Source organism: Pistacia vera, unplaced genomic scaffold, assembly GCF_008641045.1.
Source record: "Pistacia vera cultivar Batoury unplaced genomic scaffold, PisVer_v2 Contig427, whole genome shotgun sequence".
Lineage (NCBI taxonomy): Eukaryota > Viridiplantae > Streptophyta > Magnoliopsida > Sapindales > Anacardiaceae > Pistacia > Pistacia vera.
In genome coordinates this window covers 90,631-111,207 of record NW_022196254.1, presented here as the reverse complement: position 1 = coordinate 111,207, position 20,577 = coordinate 90,631, and the positions used below count along the sequence as shown (strand labels likewise).

Below are 20,577 nucleotides of genomic sequence, written 5' to 3'. Positions count from 1 at the left end.
AGTTCATCCTCGCTTTACGAGCATATTGCTCGCGAGCCCGTCTCAAGCTCCCCGTTATGTCGGGTCCTCCGTAGATCATATTCACGAAGACTTCATTGGGGTTTGGTTGAGCCTGTTGGGCTGGAGTCTAAAGTTGTCCTAGGGCCTGGCTACTTTGCTCGCCATGATTTTTGCGAGCCGGTTCTGCCTTCACAAATTCTTTCAGGTGGCCTCTTCTTATCAGGTCTTTGATTTCATCTTTCAAGGCTCGACAATCATTCGTGTTATGCTCGACATCCATATGGTACCGACAATATTTTTGTCGATCTCTTCTGTCTGGGGCCTCCCTTATCCTCTCTGGAGTGGTCAGTCTCTTCGCCTCTCAGGACATTTCGTAGATGTGGGTGATGTCTTAAGTGAGGGGGGTGTATTCTGTATATCGCGGGAAAGGTTGTCTGTCACCGCGGTTATCTATCCTCTATTTCTTCTAGGACTTGTTGCGATCCCTGTTGTTGCGATCTTGACCCCCACGCTTATCTGATGGGCGATCTTGTCTCCTATCTAGGACCCCCCGCGTTGAGCTTCTAGCTAGTGCTGCCAACGAGCTCTCTACTCGCTGGTATTTTGCGGCCATCTGGTAGAATTTGGTTAGGCTCACATGTTCTTCACTTTAGAGCTCTTTTCATAGCTCCGTGTTAAGTTTGATCCCTGCGATCAGCATAGTTCAAATGGATTGTTCGAAGGCGTCAATGACTTTTGCCTGCTCGTTCTGGAACCTCGTTAAATACGAGGTCAGTGATTCGTCTCGCTCTTGGCGAATGTTGCTCAAGTAGCTAAACGGCATTGAGAACTGTCTCCTTGCCTGAAATTGCTATAAGTACAGCGAGGAGAATTGTTGCCAAGAGTTGATAGAGTTTGCCTTTAGCCTTTTGTACCACCTCTTGGCATCTCCGACTAATGTGAATATAAAGCACCGGCATTTCTCTAAGTCACTGACCTAGTGTAGCTCCATCAGGTCATTGAAGTTGTCAAGATGGTCTCTTGGGTCCCCTCTCCTATCGAACTTGCTTTTCGGCGCCCTGAACCCTTATGGGAGCGAAGCCTGATGAACTTCCTCTGTAAAGGGGGAACTTATTACTTCCTCCGCCAGGTTGTTCTGGCGAGCTCTTAGATCATCAAACATCATTTGCATGCGATCTAAGTCTTCATTTTGGTTACCCTGGCTGGCTCTGTTAAGCCTTACCTCGAGCAAATGAGTCTGCAAGTCTGTTGCTTGCGAAGCTCCTTTGGCGTGCACGTTGATGCGCGAGGTCGAGTCATGCTGGCCGGGTTGATATGTGCTATCATGCTCGTCGGTGCGTTGCTCGCGACCTTGGTCATAACCAGAACGTCAGTCATTACCAGATTGACGCACATGACTCGCTTCATGAGTCTGTGAAGATCGATCTTGCCTTGGGCGTGGGTTAAAACTGACACGCTGACGCTGGGGATATCACTGAGCTTCTTGGTGGTGTCCATTGCCTTTGCTTTCCCTCAGCGGTTGCTTCCCCGGTCGCCTCCCAAGGTTTGTTTGCTCATAGGACTCACGCTCGTGCGTGGAGTGCTGCCTCGAGGTTGGAGGTGTTGATCGCCCCTTGGCGGTGATGAAAAAGACTATCCACCTGCAGAATTCATAACTATTGGGGTTGCATTGGTGAAACGCAGCCGGTCAAGGTTCTGGGCAACTAGTTGTTAATTCCTCAGCTCAGCCACGTTCTGTTGCACCACTTGTGCAACCATTGTCCTGAGCATCTCCATCAGCTAGTCGTTCTCGAGGGCTAACGTCCCTGCCCCCTGGTTGTTTGCGGTGTGTTGAGTTGGTGACACAGGTGGTCGGTGTCCAGCGTTCTCCTGTTGCACCTCCTGGTAGGTTGTTTCCACGTTCTCGTGATTTTCGGTGATAGTTTTCGATCTGGTGTATACCATTTTGGTCCTGGAACAGATAAATAGCAGTAAACGTTTGCCAAAATATTTGAAATATGTGCGAAGACCCTTTTTCTAACGCCAAAATGTTGATACAGAATTCTGCACCAACCAGCGTGATCTGATAGACCTTGCCAAGATCGAAACCGATGTGTACGTGATTTGTGAAAATCAGCGATGAATATGAATGAAATGAACTAAGAACAAATAGATTTTTAAAGTGGTTCGGCCAGGTTAATAGCCTACGTCCACTGTCTTTTTGTATTTGTTGTGAAAGCTTATAATGCGATTTTTATCTGAAATTCGTAACCCCCTCCTCATTGTCTGAGAGAGTTTATATACAAGATTGGTACAAAGGAAGAAACGAAATTTAGGGGATTACAACTGATTCGAATCATAATTCTGATATCCTCGCGACTGGGCATTGTGATTGCACAGTAATTACTGTTGATCCAGTCATTCCCGCAATATATGGGATCTAAAGTAATCTGGGGATTGATTGAATGATTCCTTGAATTGTTTGTGACTAGCTTATGCTGGGTTGAACTATAGCTCGACAAGCTTATACTGGGTCGATCAATCATAGTTGTCGAGCTCATTCTGGATCAAGCTTTATCCTCGAGTTGGCTCGAGCTTGGCGAAAAAATCACACACAACAATATGATACATATCAACTGCCAGTTAATACTAATTCGTACTCTTTCCTAGTAATATCTCCAATTTAATTAGAAAAAAGAAATTCTCTTATTTATATGGGCAACAATCATACTTAAATGTTTATTAAACGTATATTACTAATAATAATTGCATCTTATATCATTTAAAAGGTTAACCTGATAAATTAAGATTAGAGGCTAATCTAGTCTTTGAAATCTTATTCGTCCTAAAGGCATATTACTTAAAGAGTAATATTGTTCGTCGTAAATAATTTCACATCCTAAGTAATGTTTCACCGTATATGATATCGACATATCATTTAATGTATTATTATTTTATAATATACACATTAATGTCACATATAGTGACATATAATTTTTTTTTTTTTTTAGTTTAATGACATTTCGTTAAGATGTACATTTTGAGATTAGTAGTATTATTGTATTCTAATTAAATGATATTTCATGGTCTTTTTTATTTATATTAATTTTATTTTATTATAATTCTTGCAAATAAAAATTTAATAGGAATATGGATGAAACAAAGATCAACATGGACATGGAAACAGTAGCGGATCCAGGAATTTCTTTTAGGGTGGGCTAAAATAAAAATTTATTATACATTACTATTTTTGTCCATTAATATTTTTTTTAGGGTGGGTCAAAATATATAAATTTACATATTAATATTAAAAAAAAAAATTGAGGGTGGGCCAAAAAGTGGCTGAATCTGTCACTGCATGGAAATATTAGATCACATGTCATAATATTTATGATACATAACTTGAATTTGTTAAGGAAAAACAGCGTTATTGCATATTGAATTACGAATTATATTGGGAACGGAAGGAGAGTTTCAAATAATTCATTTTCTAATTTTGGTTTTGGTTGGTGCCTTGCAAGAACTCCAAAGGGCTAGCAGTTAACAGTTATCGGTGTCGAGCCGAGGCAAGAAACGGGGGCGTTTTTCGAGAAGAGCCAGATTGGTGGGTTTGGATTGGGCGGAGAAGTAATCTAACTTTGAGGTGGGCCAGGTGGCCATAAAGTGGAGACGCCAGGATTCACTAAAATAATAGTGTGGCTTTTACAAAAAAAATTGGGTGTATTAAGAAAGCGTATGGCGTTAAATAATCAATAATAAGTCTAATCTGTCATTTATTTCTATTCCTATTTATTAATTGTTTGGAGAAAATATTTTAGAATAATTGTTGCTGGACATCTTGGTGAAGCGGGTCAAACAAACTTAGTGACAATTTGAAGTAACTAAGAAATAAATTGTCAGGAGATAAACGGAACGGAAAATATATATTCGAAATAAATAATATAGAAATAAAATCACATCACACAAAAAAATACGATATTAATATAATTCAGCTAATCTGCCTATATCTACGAATAGAGGTGGACAGAAACCTGTCCTTTGTAGGCCCAGGTCTGGGCCTGTTTGGGATTGGTCTCAAATGGGACCAGTCACTCATGGGCCTGGGATTGGTCCCCTGCCCATGAGAAAAATCAGGACCTGGACCAGGCCCTAGGCCTGGTCCCATGGGGTTTGGATAATTTCTTTTTTCCTCTCAATTTTTTTTTATATTTTGGGGCAAAACAAAATTTTATAAGGGGATTTTAGTATTTTTTAGGGGTAAAATTTATAAAATTTATAAATTTTTTAGACCTGAAAGTTTTTTTTTTTTTTATAAATTTTGCAAAATTTTATTTTAGCCCTCGTAATTTATATTTATTTTAAAATTAATAGGGGGTTTTATGTAATTTGGTAGGGGACTATATTGAAAAAATACAAAATTTTTTGGGCCCAGACCCGGGCCTTGGAGGAGGGCCCAGTGGAGGGCCGGGGCCCTCCTCGTTAGGCCTGGTCCCGTTTTGGGACCAGGCCTCCTAGGTCCGGTCCTCTCAAGGACCGGTCTTAGGACCGGGTTTTGAAACTGGGCTTTTGGGCCCAGTCCCAAATGCCCAGCTCTATCTACGAATGAGAGAAATTTACTATAGTTTCATGAATACAATATACAAGAGTACACAACACCATAAATCTGATACATAAAACAGAGCAAAAACAATTATAGTTTCTAACTACGCTCGACGGCTAGTACCTAAAGTGGAAATGATCATAGTTTCTAAAACACTCTACCCATGATATTTAATAACCCTTACATCAAATACATTGTGTTCTCATATTCTTGAATTGATTCTCACCCCTATATTTATAGGTAATATATGAGATATTCTTTTTCTAATAGGATTCATATTTCAAATTCTAATAAGACTCCTAAATTTTATTCTTATTTACAATTTTACTCTTTATTAAATAGTTTCCTTAAAAGACATATAATTTCACATAGGAACCATGGTTATAAATATCATTCAAATATATATTATTAAATTAAATTAAATTAACGATAGAATAAGACATTACTCCAGTCTCGAACTTACTTATATTAAATTCAAAGATACTCCATCGCTTCAATATCTAATTCCAATGTGGTAGGTAAGATCTGGTTTTAGCCTCTCCATCCTGTATTTCTGTATCAATAATCATTTCCTTAGCTTAAGAAGTAGCATGCCATATTTAATTAAAAACGTTCATGAAAATCATTTAATTAATTACATAGAACCTAGTCTACATTTGATTTGGTGCCAGTAAGAAATATCCCCAGTACATTCCCTCTAATAAACAGCAAACCTATTGTTTCCAGTTCCAACAGTACCAGACTTGCTATAGAATAGTCTCATCGTGACCCTTGGTTTCAAAATCGGAAGGTTGTGGTCACACCAACAAAACCAAACCGTATCTGCAACAAAACTAACTCTGACTTGTTATAGGTACAATGATGTAAGATGTCAGCCACAGACATTTTTCCCAAGGATGATCCAACCATTTTCCAATTCCAATTTTATCCTCAGGACAGAATCCACCCAACCAAACACACCAAAATTTCAATTAAAGAAAAGATTTTTGTGTGCTTTATATCTGGCAAAGCTAAACCCTAAAATTTATTTTGTTTTTATGTGTGTGAGGTGAGACATAGAGATAAACTGGTTGTGAAACAGATTCAGCCACCAAAGAATCCCAGATTTCCTCAAAACATAAATAATATTTACCATAAAATTTCAAAGTTCGTTTTGATCCATTGAATCTCAATCTCTTCTGCTTCAATTTCTTCCATACATTTATTTGATGTTTTGCAGAATGTGATATGATAACAGATAACTCCTGCACTGTCTTTATCTTCGTAGGTGCTCAGTTGTCATCCACCACTAACACTACATCTTTAACTCATAATTTATTCTTTATTTTTTTATTTTAATATCTCTCTATTTATATATTTATATGTAGAAAAAAATTCAGTATATTATCACTTTATCACCAAGCCACCAACCGTATACATTCTTTTATGGAACCAAAATAAAAAACATTACCTCTCTGTAGCCTTCTGCCTTTCCAACAACCCCATTTGCTTGCTTCATTAACTTCTTATTCTTAAGTTTGTGAGAGCCCGTGTTTCGCTCTATCTCTGTGCATTCATGGAACGTGCAAGGAGGGTCGCGAACCGGGCAATCCTTAAACGCCTGGTTAATGAGTCGAAGCAGTCCCGCCACCACCATGAATCATCATTGAACTCTTCAAAGTCTACTGCTTTGTGCACACCTTCAAGGTATGTCTCTTCATTGTCACCATTTGTGTCCAGAAATACAAGATCAGACTTGTTACCGTCTAGAAACGTGTCTTATAATGGTGTAGTTCATGGTCTCGGGTCACAAACTCGATCCATCTCTGTTGAGGCTCTGAAGCCAAGTGATACTTTCCCTCGTCGCCATAACTCAGCAACCCCTGAAGAACAAACCAAAATGGCTGAGTTATGTGGTTTTGATAACCTTGATTCACTTGTTGATGCTACTGTGCCAAAATCTATACGAATTGATTCAATGAAGTTTTCTAAGTTTGATGAAGGTTTAACTGAAAGCCAAATGATTGAACACATGCAATACTTGGCATCAAAGAACAAGGTTTATAAGTCATTTATTGGTATGGGGTACTATAACACTTCTGTTCCACCTGTGATTTTGAGGAATATAATGGAGAATCCGGCCTGGTACACACAGTACACTCCTTACCAAGCCGAAATATCTCAAGGAAGACTTGAGTCTTTGCTTAATTTCCAAACAGTGATCACAGATCTTACTGGATTGCCTATGTCGAATGCCTCATTGCTTGATGAGGGAACGGCTGCTGCTGAGGCAATGGCAATGTGTAATAATATACTAAAAGGAAAGAAGAAGACATTTATTATTGCTAGCAATTGCCACCCTCAAACCATTGATATTTGTGTTACTAGAGCGGACGGATTTGATCTGAAAGTTGTTGTTTCAGATCTTAAGGATATTGATTACAAATCGGGTGACGTTTGTGGGGTTCTGGTTCAGTATCCAGGCACTGAGGGTGAAGTTTTAGATTATGGGAACTTTATTAAGAAGGCTCATGCTAATGGGGTTAAGGTTGTTATGGCATCAGATTTGTTGGCATTGACAGTGTTGAAGCCTCCGGGTGAATTGGGGGCTGACATTGTTGTTGGCTCTGCTCAGAGGTTTGGTGTGCCAATGGGGTATGGAGGCCCTCATGCAGCATTTCTGGCTACCTCCCAGGAGTACAAAAGGATGATGCCCGGGAGAATTATTGGTGTTAGTGTTGATTCTTCAGGGAAGCCTGCTCTCCGCATGGCGATGCAGACAAGGGAGCAGCATATCCGCAGGGATAAGGCTACCAGCAACATCTGCACTGCTCAAGTAAGATATTTTTGTTTATCCCATTGCTTTTATGTTTAACCTATAGGGATTGCTAATGTTGAGATCGAAAAAGTGCCATAGTTTTTGTAATACAATTTGAGACACAGCCTAACTTGCTCAAGATTTTTACCATCAACATGTTTTTTCATATGTTCTCTACAAACAGAGCACTCCCTTAGCATATGTTCAATGAATTAGCTTTGCTTTGGTTGTTATCTTGTTTTATCTAGGCATTACTTGCAAACATGGCGGCTATGTTTGCTGTTTATCATGGACCTGAGGGCCTTAAAACCATTTCCCAAAGGGTCCATGGTCTTGCCGGGACATTTGCACTTGGGCTGAAAAAACTTGGGACAGTGGAAGTCCAGGACCTTCCCTTCTTTGACACTGTGAAAGTGAAGTCTGGGGATGCTCATGCCATTGCCCATGCTGCGTACAAAAGTGAAATTAATCTCCGGGTTGTGGACTCCAACACTGTAAGTATAACTTTTGCCTTTTGTGCGGGCTAGTTGTGTTTGATCATGTGTAATGAGATACTGGAGTTCTGTTGTCTTTCAGATCACTGTTTCTTTCGATGAAACAACTACCTTGGAGGATGTTGATAAGCTTTTCAAAGTTTTCGCTGGTGGCAAACCTGTGAGTATTGTGGTTTTTTCTATCACAACTATTTTGTTGCAAATTAATTATAATTTATTACTTTTTTTTTTCATTTAATCGACACCTTTTATGTTTGAGTTGCCAGGTTTCATTCACTGCCGCATCACTTGCAGAAGAGGTTCAGAGTGCAATTCCTTCTGGGCTAACAAGGGAGAGCCCATTTCTGACACACCCCATCTTTAACATGTATAATCTTTTTTAATTTTCAAACCACTGATTGTTCACGATTTAGAGGACACTCTGACTTACATATATTGTTTCATTAGGTACCACACAGAGCATGAGTTGCTTAGATACATTCATCGATTACAATCAAAGGATCTCTCATTGTGCCACAGTATGATTCCATTGGGATCTTGTACAATGAAATTGAATGCAACAACTGAGATGATGCCAGTGACATGGCCTAACTTCGCTAACATCCACCCTTTTGCCCCCGCTGAACAGGCTCAGGGTTATCAGGTAATTAGAAAATCATGTTTCTTGGCATGGAACTTCCAGGTGCATGGCTCTTTTCTTATGTTGTATGTAAATTGTTTCTTGACAATATATGGTTTCTGTTTTTTCCAGGAAATGTTTACAGATTTGGGTGAACTTCTGTGTACCATTACTGGCTTTGATTCTTTTTCTTTGCAACCTAATGCTGGTGCTGCTGGTGAGTATGCTGGGCTGATGGTTATCCGCGCATATCACAAGGTACATTGAATTAATCCATGTTTTCAAACTATTTCCACTTCCCTGTTTCAGAAAAGCTGCAGTTTTGCATTTCGGAGGTTTCTTCCTGAAACTCATTTTGATGCAGAGCCCAGAAAAACCAAAAAAAAAAAAAAAAAAAAAAAAAAGAGAAGAAAGAAAAAGAAAAAATGTTTTAGTCAGTCTTTCAGGTTAAGCTTCCTAATTAGCACAATATAAATAAAGAGCCTTGTGCACATCAAGTATATAAAATAGGGATCTCTTTAAATTCATTCAGAAGGGCCTTTTTAATATCCATGGCCTGACTATAATCTAATGCAGAGCTCATGGTATGTGAATACGGGGAATATGCAATCTTGTTGGCAGGATTTTTTTTTTTTTTTTTCTTTTTTTAAATTCTTGCTGTATTCTTTTGTGACTATCTTGAATTCATAAAACCTCACTAACATCTCCCGAAACACTCTTTTGTTTTCTTACAATGATTTGACTTGAAAACTGTAGTCAAGAGGAGACCATCACCGTAATGTATGCATTATACCTGTTTCTGCACACGGGACAAATCCTGCTAGTGCTGCAATGTGCGGGATGAAGATTGTCGCTGTTGGAACAGATGCAAAGGGGAACATCAACATTGAACAGTTAAGGAAGGCTGCAGAAGCTAATAAGGATAACCTATCAGCTCTTATGGTATGGATTTTTGCATCCTGAACTGGAAGTTATGTCTTCCAAGGATAGAAATCATTGAAGAAACTAGGGGATTTTGAAATGCTTGTCTGGTGCAATTTCGGTTTTAATCTGATTTTAATCTAAATTTCAGGTCACATACCCTTCAACTCTTGGAATCTATGAGGAAGGTATAGATGAGATATGTAAGATAATTCATGATAATGGAGGCCAAGTATACATGGATGGGGCTAACATGAATGCTCAGGTCTGTATTCCTTCTCTGTTCCTATGAACTCCTATTTACATGTTGATTTCAATTCTCAAGCATACCATATTATTTGCTTGAATTTCAATTAATTTAAATGCATCTATTTTTGGATAAAGTGGGGAAAAGGGGTTGGTCTCTGCCTCTGTGGGTTAGATGGGAGTTAGAATTTAAACTTGCAGATTTAATTTATGTAAAGCTTATCTGATCATAATGTTGATACGAAAGATCTTCTTCTGCATTGTGTCATTTGAATGTTACCTTTTGTAGGCATCTCTACATCTTATAGTAGTGAAACTTCTAATATTTTTTTATGTAAATAAACTCTTCAAATACAAGAATGAGAAAATTTCCTCATTCCATCAAGGTTAAAAAAAAAGTCTGAGAAAATATTTGCTTTCACAGGTTGGTCTGACAAGCCCTGGGTACATTGGAGCGGATGTTTGCCACCTCAATCTTCACAAAACATTTTGCATTCCTCATGGAGGTGGCGGTCCTGGTATGGGTCCTATTGGTGTGAAGAAACATTTGGCACCTTTTCTGCCTTCACATCCAGTGGTACATGCTCTCTTACGTTTACCATCTATATTTACAACTTCATACTTTTTCACCCTTCTTTCTTTGCATCATGTGTATTTTTTTGTGTGGAAAAACATTGCATCAGTGAATTTGATTTTTGACTACTTATATAAAAATTAATATTTAAATATGTGTATTATTATCTGTTTACATTGAGTTTTATTGAGGCTTATCACATTTAATATGAAGAAGCAACAGAGGATAAGAAATGCATGCTTCCTTGAAATAAGTTGTTCCGATGGAGCCTTCTCTTTTACTAGTGTTGACATATACACAGCCAGACCATGCATTACCTCTTATTGTTTCAGTATCTTTCTTATTGTTAACAAATGAAATGACCTCGAATGGTTGAAAGATTCTACTCCTAGGATCATTAAGTTTTATTAGTGAATTGAGATTACCTTATTAATGGTAATGCGTTCTGTTGCTGCAATATACTTGTCATTCAGTTTTAACTTTTTTGTTGTCATGAAGGTACCCACTGGTGGAATACCTGCCCCTGAGAAGACCCAACCCCTGGGTGCCATTTCAGCTGCACCTTGGGGCTCTGCACTTATCTTGCCAATCTCTTATACTTACATAGCCATGATGGGGTCTGAGGGACTTACTGATGCTTCTAAGACAGCTATTCTGAATGCAAACTACATGGCAAAACGTTTGGAGGTTCCTAGCTTTCCCTTGTGTCTTTTGCTTTATGATCTGTAATTATAAATTTGGTGGGTGCAATGCCGGCTCATACATAGTCACTCTTTTGTCAAAGTTCTATTTGTCAAGATGACAAAACTCTATGCTCAAACTTACTTTTTCCTAAAAGGAAATCGTGTGTGCGTGGGACTCATATTATTGGTTTACCTTTTATATTGCTTTCCATTGAAGTTAAATTCTGGATTATTATGGTTTTGTTACTTAATATTTTGTTGGTGATTGCTTTGCTTTTCCAGAACCATTATCCCATTCTTTTCCGCAGTTTCAATGGAACATGTGCTCATGAATTCATTGTGGACTTTAGAGCGTTTAAGGTTATTCTTTCTGCACGAATGTTGTAATTAAATTTCTCTTTTATCCACTTGTTTCCATGACTGAATGCACGCTGTTACTTTTGCAGAATACTGCTGGGATAGAGCCTGAAGATGTTGCCAAGCGTCTGATAGACTATGGATTCCATGGACCAACAATGTCATGGCCTGTTCCAGGCACACTCATGATTGAGCCAACTGAAAGTGAAAGCAAGGTATGACTTGTTAACAATCTGTTCTCTGTTAAGTCTTTCTCTTTCTCTCTCTCTTCCTCACAAAATTCAATATATTTGCAGGCAGAGTTAGACAGGTATTGTGATGCTCTTATCTCCATTAGGGAAGAAATTGCACAGATTGAGAAAGGAAAGGCTGATATCCACAACAATGTCCTGAAGGTGAAGGCTTGTTTTTCTCACCCTGGTTGTTTCTTCGGTTACATAGCTACTAGAATTGATGATTCCGTTTCTTAGTTCTTTGTAGAATTATAGTTTAGTTCATGAACTTTTAAATCTATTATCTAACTTGAGCAAGTGCAGGGAGCACCTCATCCACCATCTTTGCTCATGGGAGATGCATGGACAAAACCATACTCTAGGGAATATGCAGCCTTCCCCGCTTCCTGGCTCCGCGCTGCTAAGTTCTGGCCTAGTACTGGTATGCATTTCCATCTTACTATTTTTGCATTTCCAAGTTCAGTTTCCTTATTGATAATCAGAACAACAGCCATGAATAATACAGTGGGCTACATCAGACTGCAATCATTTTTTACATGGGACCTTTAAATTTACTGTAGTTTTTTATTTTTTATTTTTTTTAATTTTAAATTCCACAGGCTCCACTTAAAAATGTGATTGCTCATTGAATGGCTTGTACAATAGAAACATTGCATTAAAGTGTCCATGTGCATTTCAGTACCCTGATTGATTATTAATGAAACTTGACTTTGGGGATTGCTTTCAGGGCGTGTCGATAATGTTTACGGTGACCGCAACCTAATCTGCACCCTTCAACCAGCTTCACATTATGCCGAGGAACAGGCAGCAGCTACTGCTTAGTCTTCATCACTGTGCCCTCTCTTTGATGCAAGGTTTCTTGAAGAAGATGGAAGTTGAAAGACCTATCTCCATGATGTCGTTTGTATATAAGTTATCTATACCTAGCCTTATGCCCCAGTGCAGCTATTGACTTTCCTTCCCTTGATGTGCTGGTGATAAGCTGCTCTGCTTTAATAACAGTTGTTGCTGATTGCAACTCAGATACTGTAATTGTTATTGCTCTTTTCTTCTCTTCAGTTTTCATTTCTCTATGGCTAATGCTTACTATACGCCTTTTTTTTTTTTTCCAAAATTATAGGCACATATACGAGAACTCATCTAGGTAATGAAGAAAATTAGCGTTCCAAAAAAAGTCTAAACTGTAAGGTTGGGGGGAGAGAGTCAAACCCCAGTTGGCATTTTGCAATGCCAGCTGTGTGTAACACTGAAGCTTTCATGACTCAAGTCAAATCACAGCTAGATTCTTCACCCATCTCTGACTCCCTGCTAAATCTACTATCTGCTGTTCAGACATTTTATCCCTTCCATAGAGGACAAAGAAAAAGATAATTTTGTATACTTAAAATTTGAAAATAGACTAGAGTATAAAAAATAAAAAAAAATACGTTTTTTCAATGTTTAATGTTTATACAAGTGAATACAACATAATCCCTATTAGGGATGAAAATCGAGTCAAGCTGTTTGTGAGTCACTCAAACTCGACTCGGCATTAGTCAAGTCAAGTTCGAGTAATTAATCGAGTTGAGTTCGATCACAGTAGAATTCGACTTAATATGTTCGCGAGTATTTCTAAAGTCGATAATTAAATTGATAGTTTTTAAAGTAATAGGAGTCATATATAATTTAAAAATTATAAAATTTGTAAATCCACTTTTATCAAATGAATTTGGGCTCGAAAAAAGCTCGATTATACGAACTTAAATTCTAATTTTAAGTACCGAATTCGAGTTCAAACTTGATTTTTCAAACTTGATTAGGTTCAAACTCGAATTTGGTATATAGTGATTGAGTCAAGTTAGATTTACCGACTCAATTTCACCCCTAAATTCCCTATCCTCCCTGCATTTTAGTCGGAAATGGTTGTGATTAGATTACAGTAGAAGGCAGGTCAATGATGTTGTATAATCAAAAGTTACAATAATATTTTATTGGAATAGGCGAATGCTTCTTAAGAGCGCAGAAATATCTGGACTTCTAGAAGAGAAGAAGTATGCTAATTTTGGATTGGTGTCAGATGTTTAAAGGGTTTTTTGAATGAGACAAAAACGGTCGTGTATTATGGGGAAATACTTATCCATACTCTAAATATGTTACATCACTTCTCTCAGCTCAGCCTGTAGTTTTCCAATACGTTATTGTTTCTATTTCCATGTCCTCATTTCTTTTTGTGATAGAAAAAGCCTCTCCATCAACCCTTCCATTCCTACTATTACATTAAACATTTTGATATTAAAAAAAAAAAAAAAGATCCAATGGAATGGAGTATGTACATTCTTTCTCACCTAATCGGATATTCTTTTCAAGCTTCACCAGGATTTCTAATTAGCACAATATAAATAAAGAGCCTTGTGCACATCAAGTATATAAAATAGGGATCTCTTTAAATTCATTCAGAAGGGCCTTTTTAATATCCATGGCCTGACTATAATCTAATGCAGAGCTCATGGTATGTGAATACGGGGAATATGCAATCTTGTTGGCAGGATTTTTTTTTTTTTTTTTCTTTTTTTAAATTCTTGCTGTATTCTTTTGTGACTATCTTGAATTCATAAAACCTCACTAACATCTCCCGAAACACTCTTTTGTTTTCTTACAATGATTTGACTTGAAAACTGTAGTCAAGAGGAGACCATCACCGTAATGTATGCATTATACCTGTTTCTGCGCACGGGACAAATCCTGCTAGTGCTGCAATGTGCGGGATGAAGATTGTCGCTGTTGGAACAGATGCAAAGGGGAACATCAACATTGAACAGTTAAGGAAGGCTGCAGAAGCTAATAAGGATAACCTATCAGCTCTTATGGTATGGATTTTTGCATCCTGAACTGGAAGTTATGCCTTCCAAGGATAGAAATCATTGAAGAAACTAGGGGATTATGAAATGCCTGCCTGGTGCAATTTCGGTTTTAATCTGATTTTAATCTAAATTTCAGGTCACATACCCTTCAACTCTTGGAATCTATGAGGAAGGTATAGATGAGATATGTAAGATAATTCATGATAATGGAGGCCAAGTATACATGGATGGGGCTAACATGAATGCTCAGGTCTGTATTCCTTCTCTGTTCCTATGAACTCCTATTTACATGTTGATTTCAATTCTCAAGCATACCATATTATTTGCTTGAATTTCAATTAATTTAAATGCATCTATTTTTGGATAAAGTGGGGAAAAGGGGTTGGTCTCTGCCTCTGTGGGTTAGATGGGAGTTAGAATTTAAACTTGCAGATTTAATTTATGTAAAGCTTATCTGATCATAATGTTGATACGAAAGATCTTCTTCTGCATTGTGTCATTTGAATGTTACCTTTTGTAGGCATCTCTACATCTTATAGTAGTGAAACTTCTAATATTTTTTTATGTAAATAAACTCTTCAAATACAAGAATGAGAAAATTTCCTCATTCCATCAAGGTTAAAAAAAAAGTCTGAGAAAATATTTGCTTTCACAGGTTGGTCTGACAAGCCCTGGGTACATTGGAGCGGATGTTTGCCACCTCAATCTTCACAAAACATTTTGCATTCCTCATGGAGGTGGCGGTCCTGGTATGGGTCCTATTGGTGTGAAGAAACATTTGGCACCTTTTCTGCCTTCACATCCAGTGGTACATGCTCTCTTACGTTTACCATCTATATTTACAACTTCATACTTTTTCACCCTTCTTTCTTTGCATCATGTGTATTTTTTTGTGTGGAAAAACATTGCATCAGTGAATTTGATTTTTGACTACTTATATAAAAATTAATATTTAAATATGTGTATTATTATCTGTTTACATTGAGTTTTATTGAGGCTTATCACATTTAATATGAAGAAGCAACAGAGGATAAGAAATGCATGCTTCCTTGAAATAAGTTGTTCCGATGGAGCCTTCTCTTTTACTAGTGTTGACATATACACAGCCAGACCATGCATTACCTCTTATTGTTTCAGTATCTTTCTTATTGTTAACAAATGAAATGACCTCGAATGGTTGAAAGATTCTACTCCTAGGATCATTAAGTTTTATTAGTGAATTGAGATTACCTTATTAATGGTAATGCGTTCTGTTGCTGCAATATACTTGTCATTCAGTTTTAACTTTTTTGTTGTCATGAAGGTACCCACTGGTGGAATACCTGCCCCTGAGAAGACCCAACCCCTGGGTGCCATTTCAGCTGCACCTTGGGGCTCTGCACTTATCTTGCCAATCTCTTATACTTACATAGCCATGATGGGGTCTGAGGGACTTACTGATGCTTCTAAGACAGCTATTCTGAATGCAAACTACATGGCAAAACGTTTGGAGGTTCCTAGCTTTCCCTTGTGTCTTTTGCTTTATGATCTGCAATTATAAATTTGGTGGGTGCAATGCCGGCTCATACATAGTCACTCTTTTGTCAAAGTTCTATTTGTCAAGATGACAAAACTCTATGCTCAAACTTACTTTTTCCTAAAAGGAAATCGTGTGTGCGTGGGACTCATATTATTGGTTTACCTTTTATATTGCTTTCCATTGAAGTTAAATTCTGGATTATTATGGTTTTGTTACTTAATATTTTGTTGGTGATTGCTTTGCTTTTCCAGAACCATTATCCCATTCTTTTCCGCAGTTTCAATGGAACATGTGCTCATGAATTCATTGTGGACTTTAGACCGTTTAAGGTTATTCTTTCTGCACGAATGTTGTAATTAATTTTCTCTTTTATCCACTTGTTTCCATGACTGAATGCACACCATTATTTTTGCAGAATACTGCTGGGATAGAGCCTGAAGATGTTGCCAAGCGTCTGATAGACTATGGATTCCATGGACCAACAATGTCATGGCCTGTTCCAGGCACACTCATGATTGAGCCAACTGAAAGTGAAAGCAAGGTATGACTTGTTAACAATCTGTTCTCTGTTAAGTCTTTCTCTTTCTCTCTCTCTTCCTCACATAATTCAATATATTTGCAGGCAGAGTTAGACAGGTATTGTGATGCTCTTATCTCCATTAGGGAAGAAATTGCACAGATTGAGAAAGGAAAGGCTGATATCCACAACAATGTCCTGAAGGTGAAGGCTTGTTTTTCTCACCCTGGTTGTTTCTTCGGTTACATAGCTACTAGAATTGATGATTCCGTTTCTTAGTTCTTTGTAGAATTATAGTTTAGTTCATGAACTTTTAAATCTATTATCTAACTTGAGCAAGTGCAGGGAGCACCTCATCCACCATCTTTGCTCATGGGAGATGCATGGACAAAACCATACTCTAGGGAATATGCAGCCTTCCCCGCTTCCTGGCTCCGCGCTGCTAAGTTCTGGCCTAGTACTGGTATGCATTTCCATCTTACTATTTTTGCATTTCCAAGTTCAGTTTCCTTATTGATAATCAGAACAACAGCCATGAATAATACAGTGGGCTACATCAGACTGCAATCACTTTTTACATGGGACCTTTAAATTTACTGTAGTTTTTTATTTTTTATTTTTTTTAATTTTAAATTCCATAGGCTCCACTTAAAAATGTGACTGCTCATTGAATGGCTTGTACAATAGAAACATTGCATTAAAGTATCCATGTGCATTTCAGTACCCTGATTGATTATTAATGAAACTTGACTTTGGGGATTGCTTTCAGGGCGTGTCGATAATGTTTACGGTGACCGCAACCTAATCTGCACCCTTCAACCAGCTTCACATTATGCCGAGGAACAGGCAGCAGCTACTGCTTAGTCTTCATCACTGTGCCCTCTGTTTGATGCAAGGTTTCTTGAAGAATATGGAAGTTGAAAGGCCTATCTCTATGATGTCGTTTGTATATAAGTTATTAATACCTAGCCCTATGCCCCAGTGCAGCTATTGACTTTCCTTCCCTTGATTTACTGGTGATAAGCTGCTCTGCTTTAATAACAGTTGTTGCTGATTGCAACTCACATACTGTAATTGTTATTGCTCTTTTCTTCTCTTCAGTCTTCATTTCTCTATGGCTAATGGTTACTATACGCTTTTTTTCTTTTCTTTTTTTTCCTAAAGTTATAGACACACATACGAGAACTCAGAAAATTAGTGTCCCAAAAAAAGTCTAAACTGTATGAGGCTGGGAGGGTCAAACCCCAGTTGGCATTTTGCCATGCCAGCTGTGTGTAACACTGAAGCTTTCATGACTCAAGTCAAATCACAGCTAGATTCTTCACCCATCTCTGACTCCCTGCTAAATCTGCTGTCTGCTGTTCAGACATTTATCCCTTCCATAGAGGATAAAGAAAAATATAATTTTGTCTACTTAAAATGTGAAAATAGACTAGAGCATGCAAATTTTTGGCTCCGTTTAACTTATTATTTCTACCTATATTTTCAAAATACTTGTTAATTTTGTTATTTAAAAAATATTAGTATATTTTTTAATTATTTTTAGATCTTTTAAGTTTATTAATTTCATTAAATACTTTCAAAAAAAAAGTTTAAAAATTAACAAAAATATTCTCATTCACCCATACTTGTCAGATTCTGGTAACCACTATCGGTGGTAGTTGGAATCTATCACAACGGCCTATAAACGATCAAAACTGGTCAGTAATTCACCGATCTGATCAGAAAATGCCAGATCTGGCCGTCAGCAACAACCAAAGAAATGGTCGTCATTGACGGTCAACAACAGCCAAATCTTGGTCATCATTGATAGACAATGACGGTCATATCTTTGGTCGTTAGATCTGAACTTTTGCGACTGTTGACGGTCAGATCTGGTCGGAAAATGCTATAGCGACGCCCTACCCGCCAGATCCGACCGGTCTGCGTTGTAACACCCTTTTTCGGCCAGATTCCAACGATGGTGGTCGGAATCTAGCACTGTGAGTGGATGGGGGTGTTTTTGTCATTTTACAACATTTTTATATATTGGGGTATTTAGTTAAATTAGCAAACCTAGGGGGTTTTTTTTAATAAATTTTTAAATTTTACCTCGTAATACTCCCTCATTCAACTACCCAATATTATTCCCAAAATCCTATCCAAAATAATAAAACAAACGAACCCAAAAAAAGACGTTTTTTCAATGTTTAATGTTATACAAGTGAATACAACATAATCCCTATTAGGGATAAAAATCGAGTCGAGTCGCTTGTGAGCTACTCAAACTCAACTCGGCATTAGTCAAATCAAGTTCGAGTAGTTAATCGAGTCGAGTTCAATCACAGTAGAACTCGACTTGATATGCTTACGAGTATTTCTAAACTCAATGATTAAGTTGATAGTTTTTAAAGTAATAGGGGTCATATGTAATTTAAAAGTTATAAAATTTGTAAATTCACCCCTGTTAGATGAACTTAATTGGAATAAAACTTGAAAAAAACTTGATTATACGAACTCAATTTCCAATTTCAAGTACTGGGTTCGAGTTCGAACTTGATTTTTCAAACTCAATTAGGTTCGAATTCGAATTTGGTATAGCAATGATCGAGTCGAGTTAGATTTACCGACTCGATTTCACCCCTAAACTCCCTATCCTCCCTGCATTTTGGTCGGAAATGGCTGTGATTAGATTATAGTAGAAGGCAGGCCAATGATGCTGTATAATCGAAAGTCCAATATATTCTTACAATAATATTTTATTGGAATAGGCAAATGCCTCTTAAGAGCGTAGAAATATCTGGACTTCTAGAAGAGAAGAAGTATGCTAATTTTGGATTGGTGTCAGATGTTTAAAGGGTTTTTTGAATGAGACAAAAACGGTCGTGTATTATGGGGAAATACTTATCCATACTCTAAATATGTTACATCACTTCTCTCAGCTCAGCCTGTAGTTTTCCAATACGTTATTGTTTCTATTTCCATGTCCTCATTTCTTTTTGTGATAGAAAAAGCCTCTCCATCAACCCTTCCATTCCTACTATTACATTAAACATTTTGATATTAAAAAAAAAAAAAAAGATCCAATGGAATGGAGTATGTACATTCTTTCTCACCTAATCGGATATTCTTTTCAAGCTTCATTTAATATTCTGTCTGGTTTTCTTCGCCTCCTTTCGTTGGGGCTTTACCCCTCCTGTACACGTGCTAACCCATCCAATTTTATTACTTTTAAGAGTAAACCATATTTTCCCACCCAAGGTTTGGCCAATCTCCAGTTCCCACCCATGGTTTCATAAATTATAAATTTTCACCATTAAATTAACACTGTTACTTTTCTCTCAAAATGACCACTAAATCTCAAATTTCTCTCAAATAACCCCCAGAGGAGATCCTGGCTAAGCCAAAAATCCGACCTGATTCCGGCACCATTGGACCTCCCCAACATTATCATTACCATCCCTTTATCCTCCTCACCAAAACCCCTAACTTTTCCACCCGATTGCACCTTGGGGAGATACTGAAATTTGGCTGGAAGGTCGTGACAAAACACAAAAACCTAAGGGAGAAGTGGCGATGATCGACGAGCAATTGCGGTCTACAATGATAAGGGTTTTGATGGGGGGAAGCCGGTGATGCTATTGGTGGTGTTGGGGGTGGTTTCCTGTGCTAGGGTTTGCCAGAATTTGGATGAAATGCCGACTGATGCTAAGAGCGGCAATTGACGATTGAGGGGTTTCGGCGATTGGGGGGTTCAATCAGGCGAGGAGGTTACGAGTTTTAATATGGGGGTTGAGGGGATTGTAATGGTGGTATTGAGAAGGGTTGATTGCATCGGGAATAGGCGAAAATGATCTGAAATTGCCGGTGGAGTGAATTTGAGAAGTGAAAAGTTATTTTGAAATTTTTATCTTTAAAATGACCCTTTTACCTTTTTAATTGTTAGATAAAACAGTTTTAAGTTAGTTTAAGGGTAAAAATTAGTAATTTATAAAACCTTGGGGGGGGCACAAAGATTGGCCAAACCTTGGGTGGGAAAATTTCGTTTACTCTACTTTTAAATACCTTAATTTAACAAATTTTAATTACCAGAATCACCCGAACTAAATTATGAGTCAAAAGGAATTTACAAAGTCACAAGCCTCTCGTTACTATGAATAGCCGCCCCAAATCTTCACGTCGATAGTGCACAATTATCCCATGCGGGTGAGTGCTCCTT

The 20,577-nt window shown here is 37.8% G+C and overlaps 1 protein-coding gene across 2 annotated transcripts; it reads left to right on the top strand.

Moving 5' to 3' along the window:
• Positions 1-5,953: 5,953 nt before the first annotated feature.
• On the top strand, positions 5,954-17,523 carry LOC116143266 (glycine dehydrogenase (decarboxylating), mitochondrial). Of its 2 annotated transcripts, none has more exons than XM_031428723.1 (15): positions 5,954-7,394; positions 7,625-7,870; positions 7,953-8,030; positions 8,137-8,237; positions 8,318-8,513; positions 8,622-8,747; positions 14,164-14,349; positions 14,480-14,593; positions 14,999-15,151; positions 15,647-15,835; positions 16,114-16,191; positions 16,278-16,403; positions 16,485-16,583; positions 16,725-16,842; positions 17,149-17,523. In XM_031428723.1, the coding sequence occupies exons 1-15, from the start codon at positions 6,135-6,137 to the stop codon at positions 17,241-17,243; spliced, it is 3,165 nt and encodes a 1,054-aa protein (XP_031284583.1). In that variant the 5' UTR covers positions 5,954-6,134; the 3' UTR covers positions 17,244-17,523. The 2 variants fall into 2 exon arrangements, with proteins under 2 accessions (XP_031284583.1, XP_031284582.1); XM_031428722.1 differs by lacking the exons at positions 14,164-14,349; positions 14,480-14,593; positions 14,999-15,151; ... (4 more) ...; positions 16,725-16,842; positions 17,149-17,523 and adding exons at positions 9,246-9,431; positions 9,562-9,675; positions 10,081-10,233; ... (4 more) ...; positions 11,807-11,924; positions 12,231-12,376 and having other exon boundaries at positions 6,135-7,394.
• Positions 17,524-20,577: the final 3,054 nt, after the last annotated feature.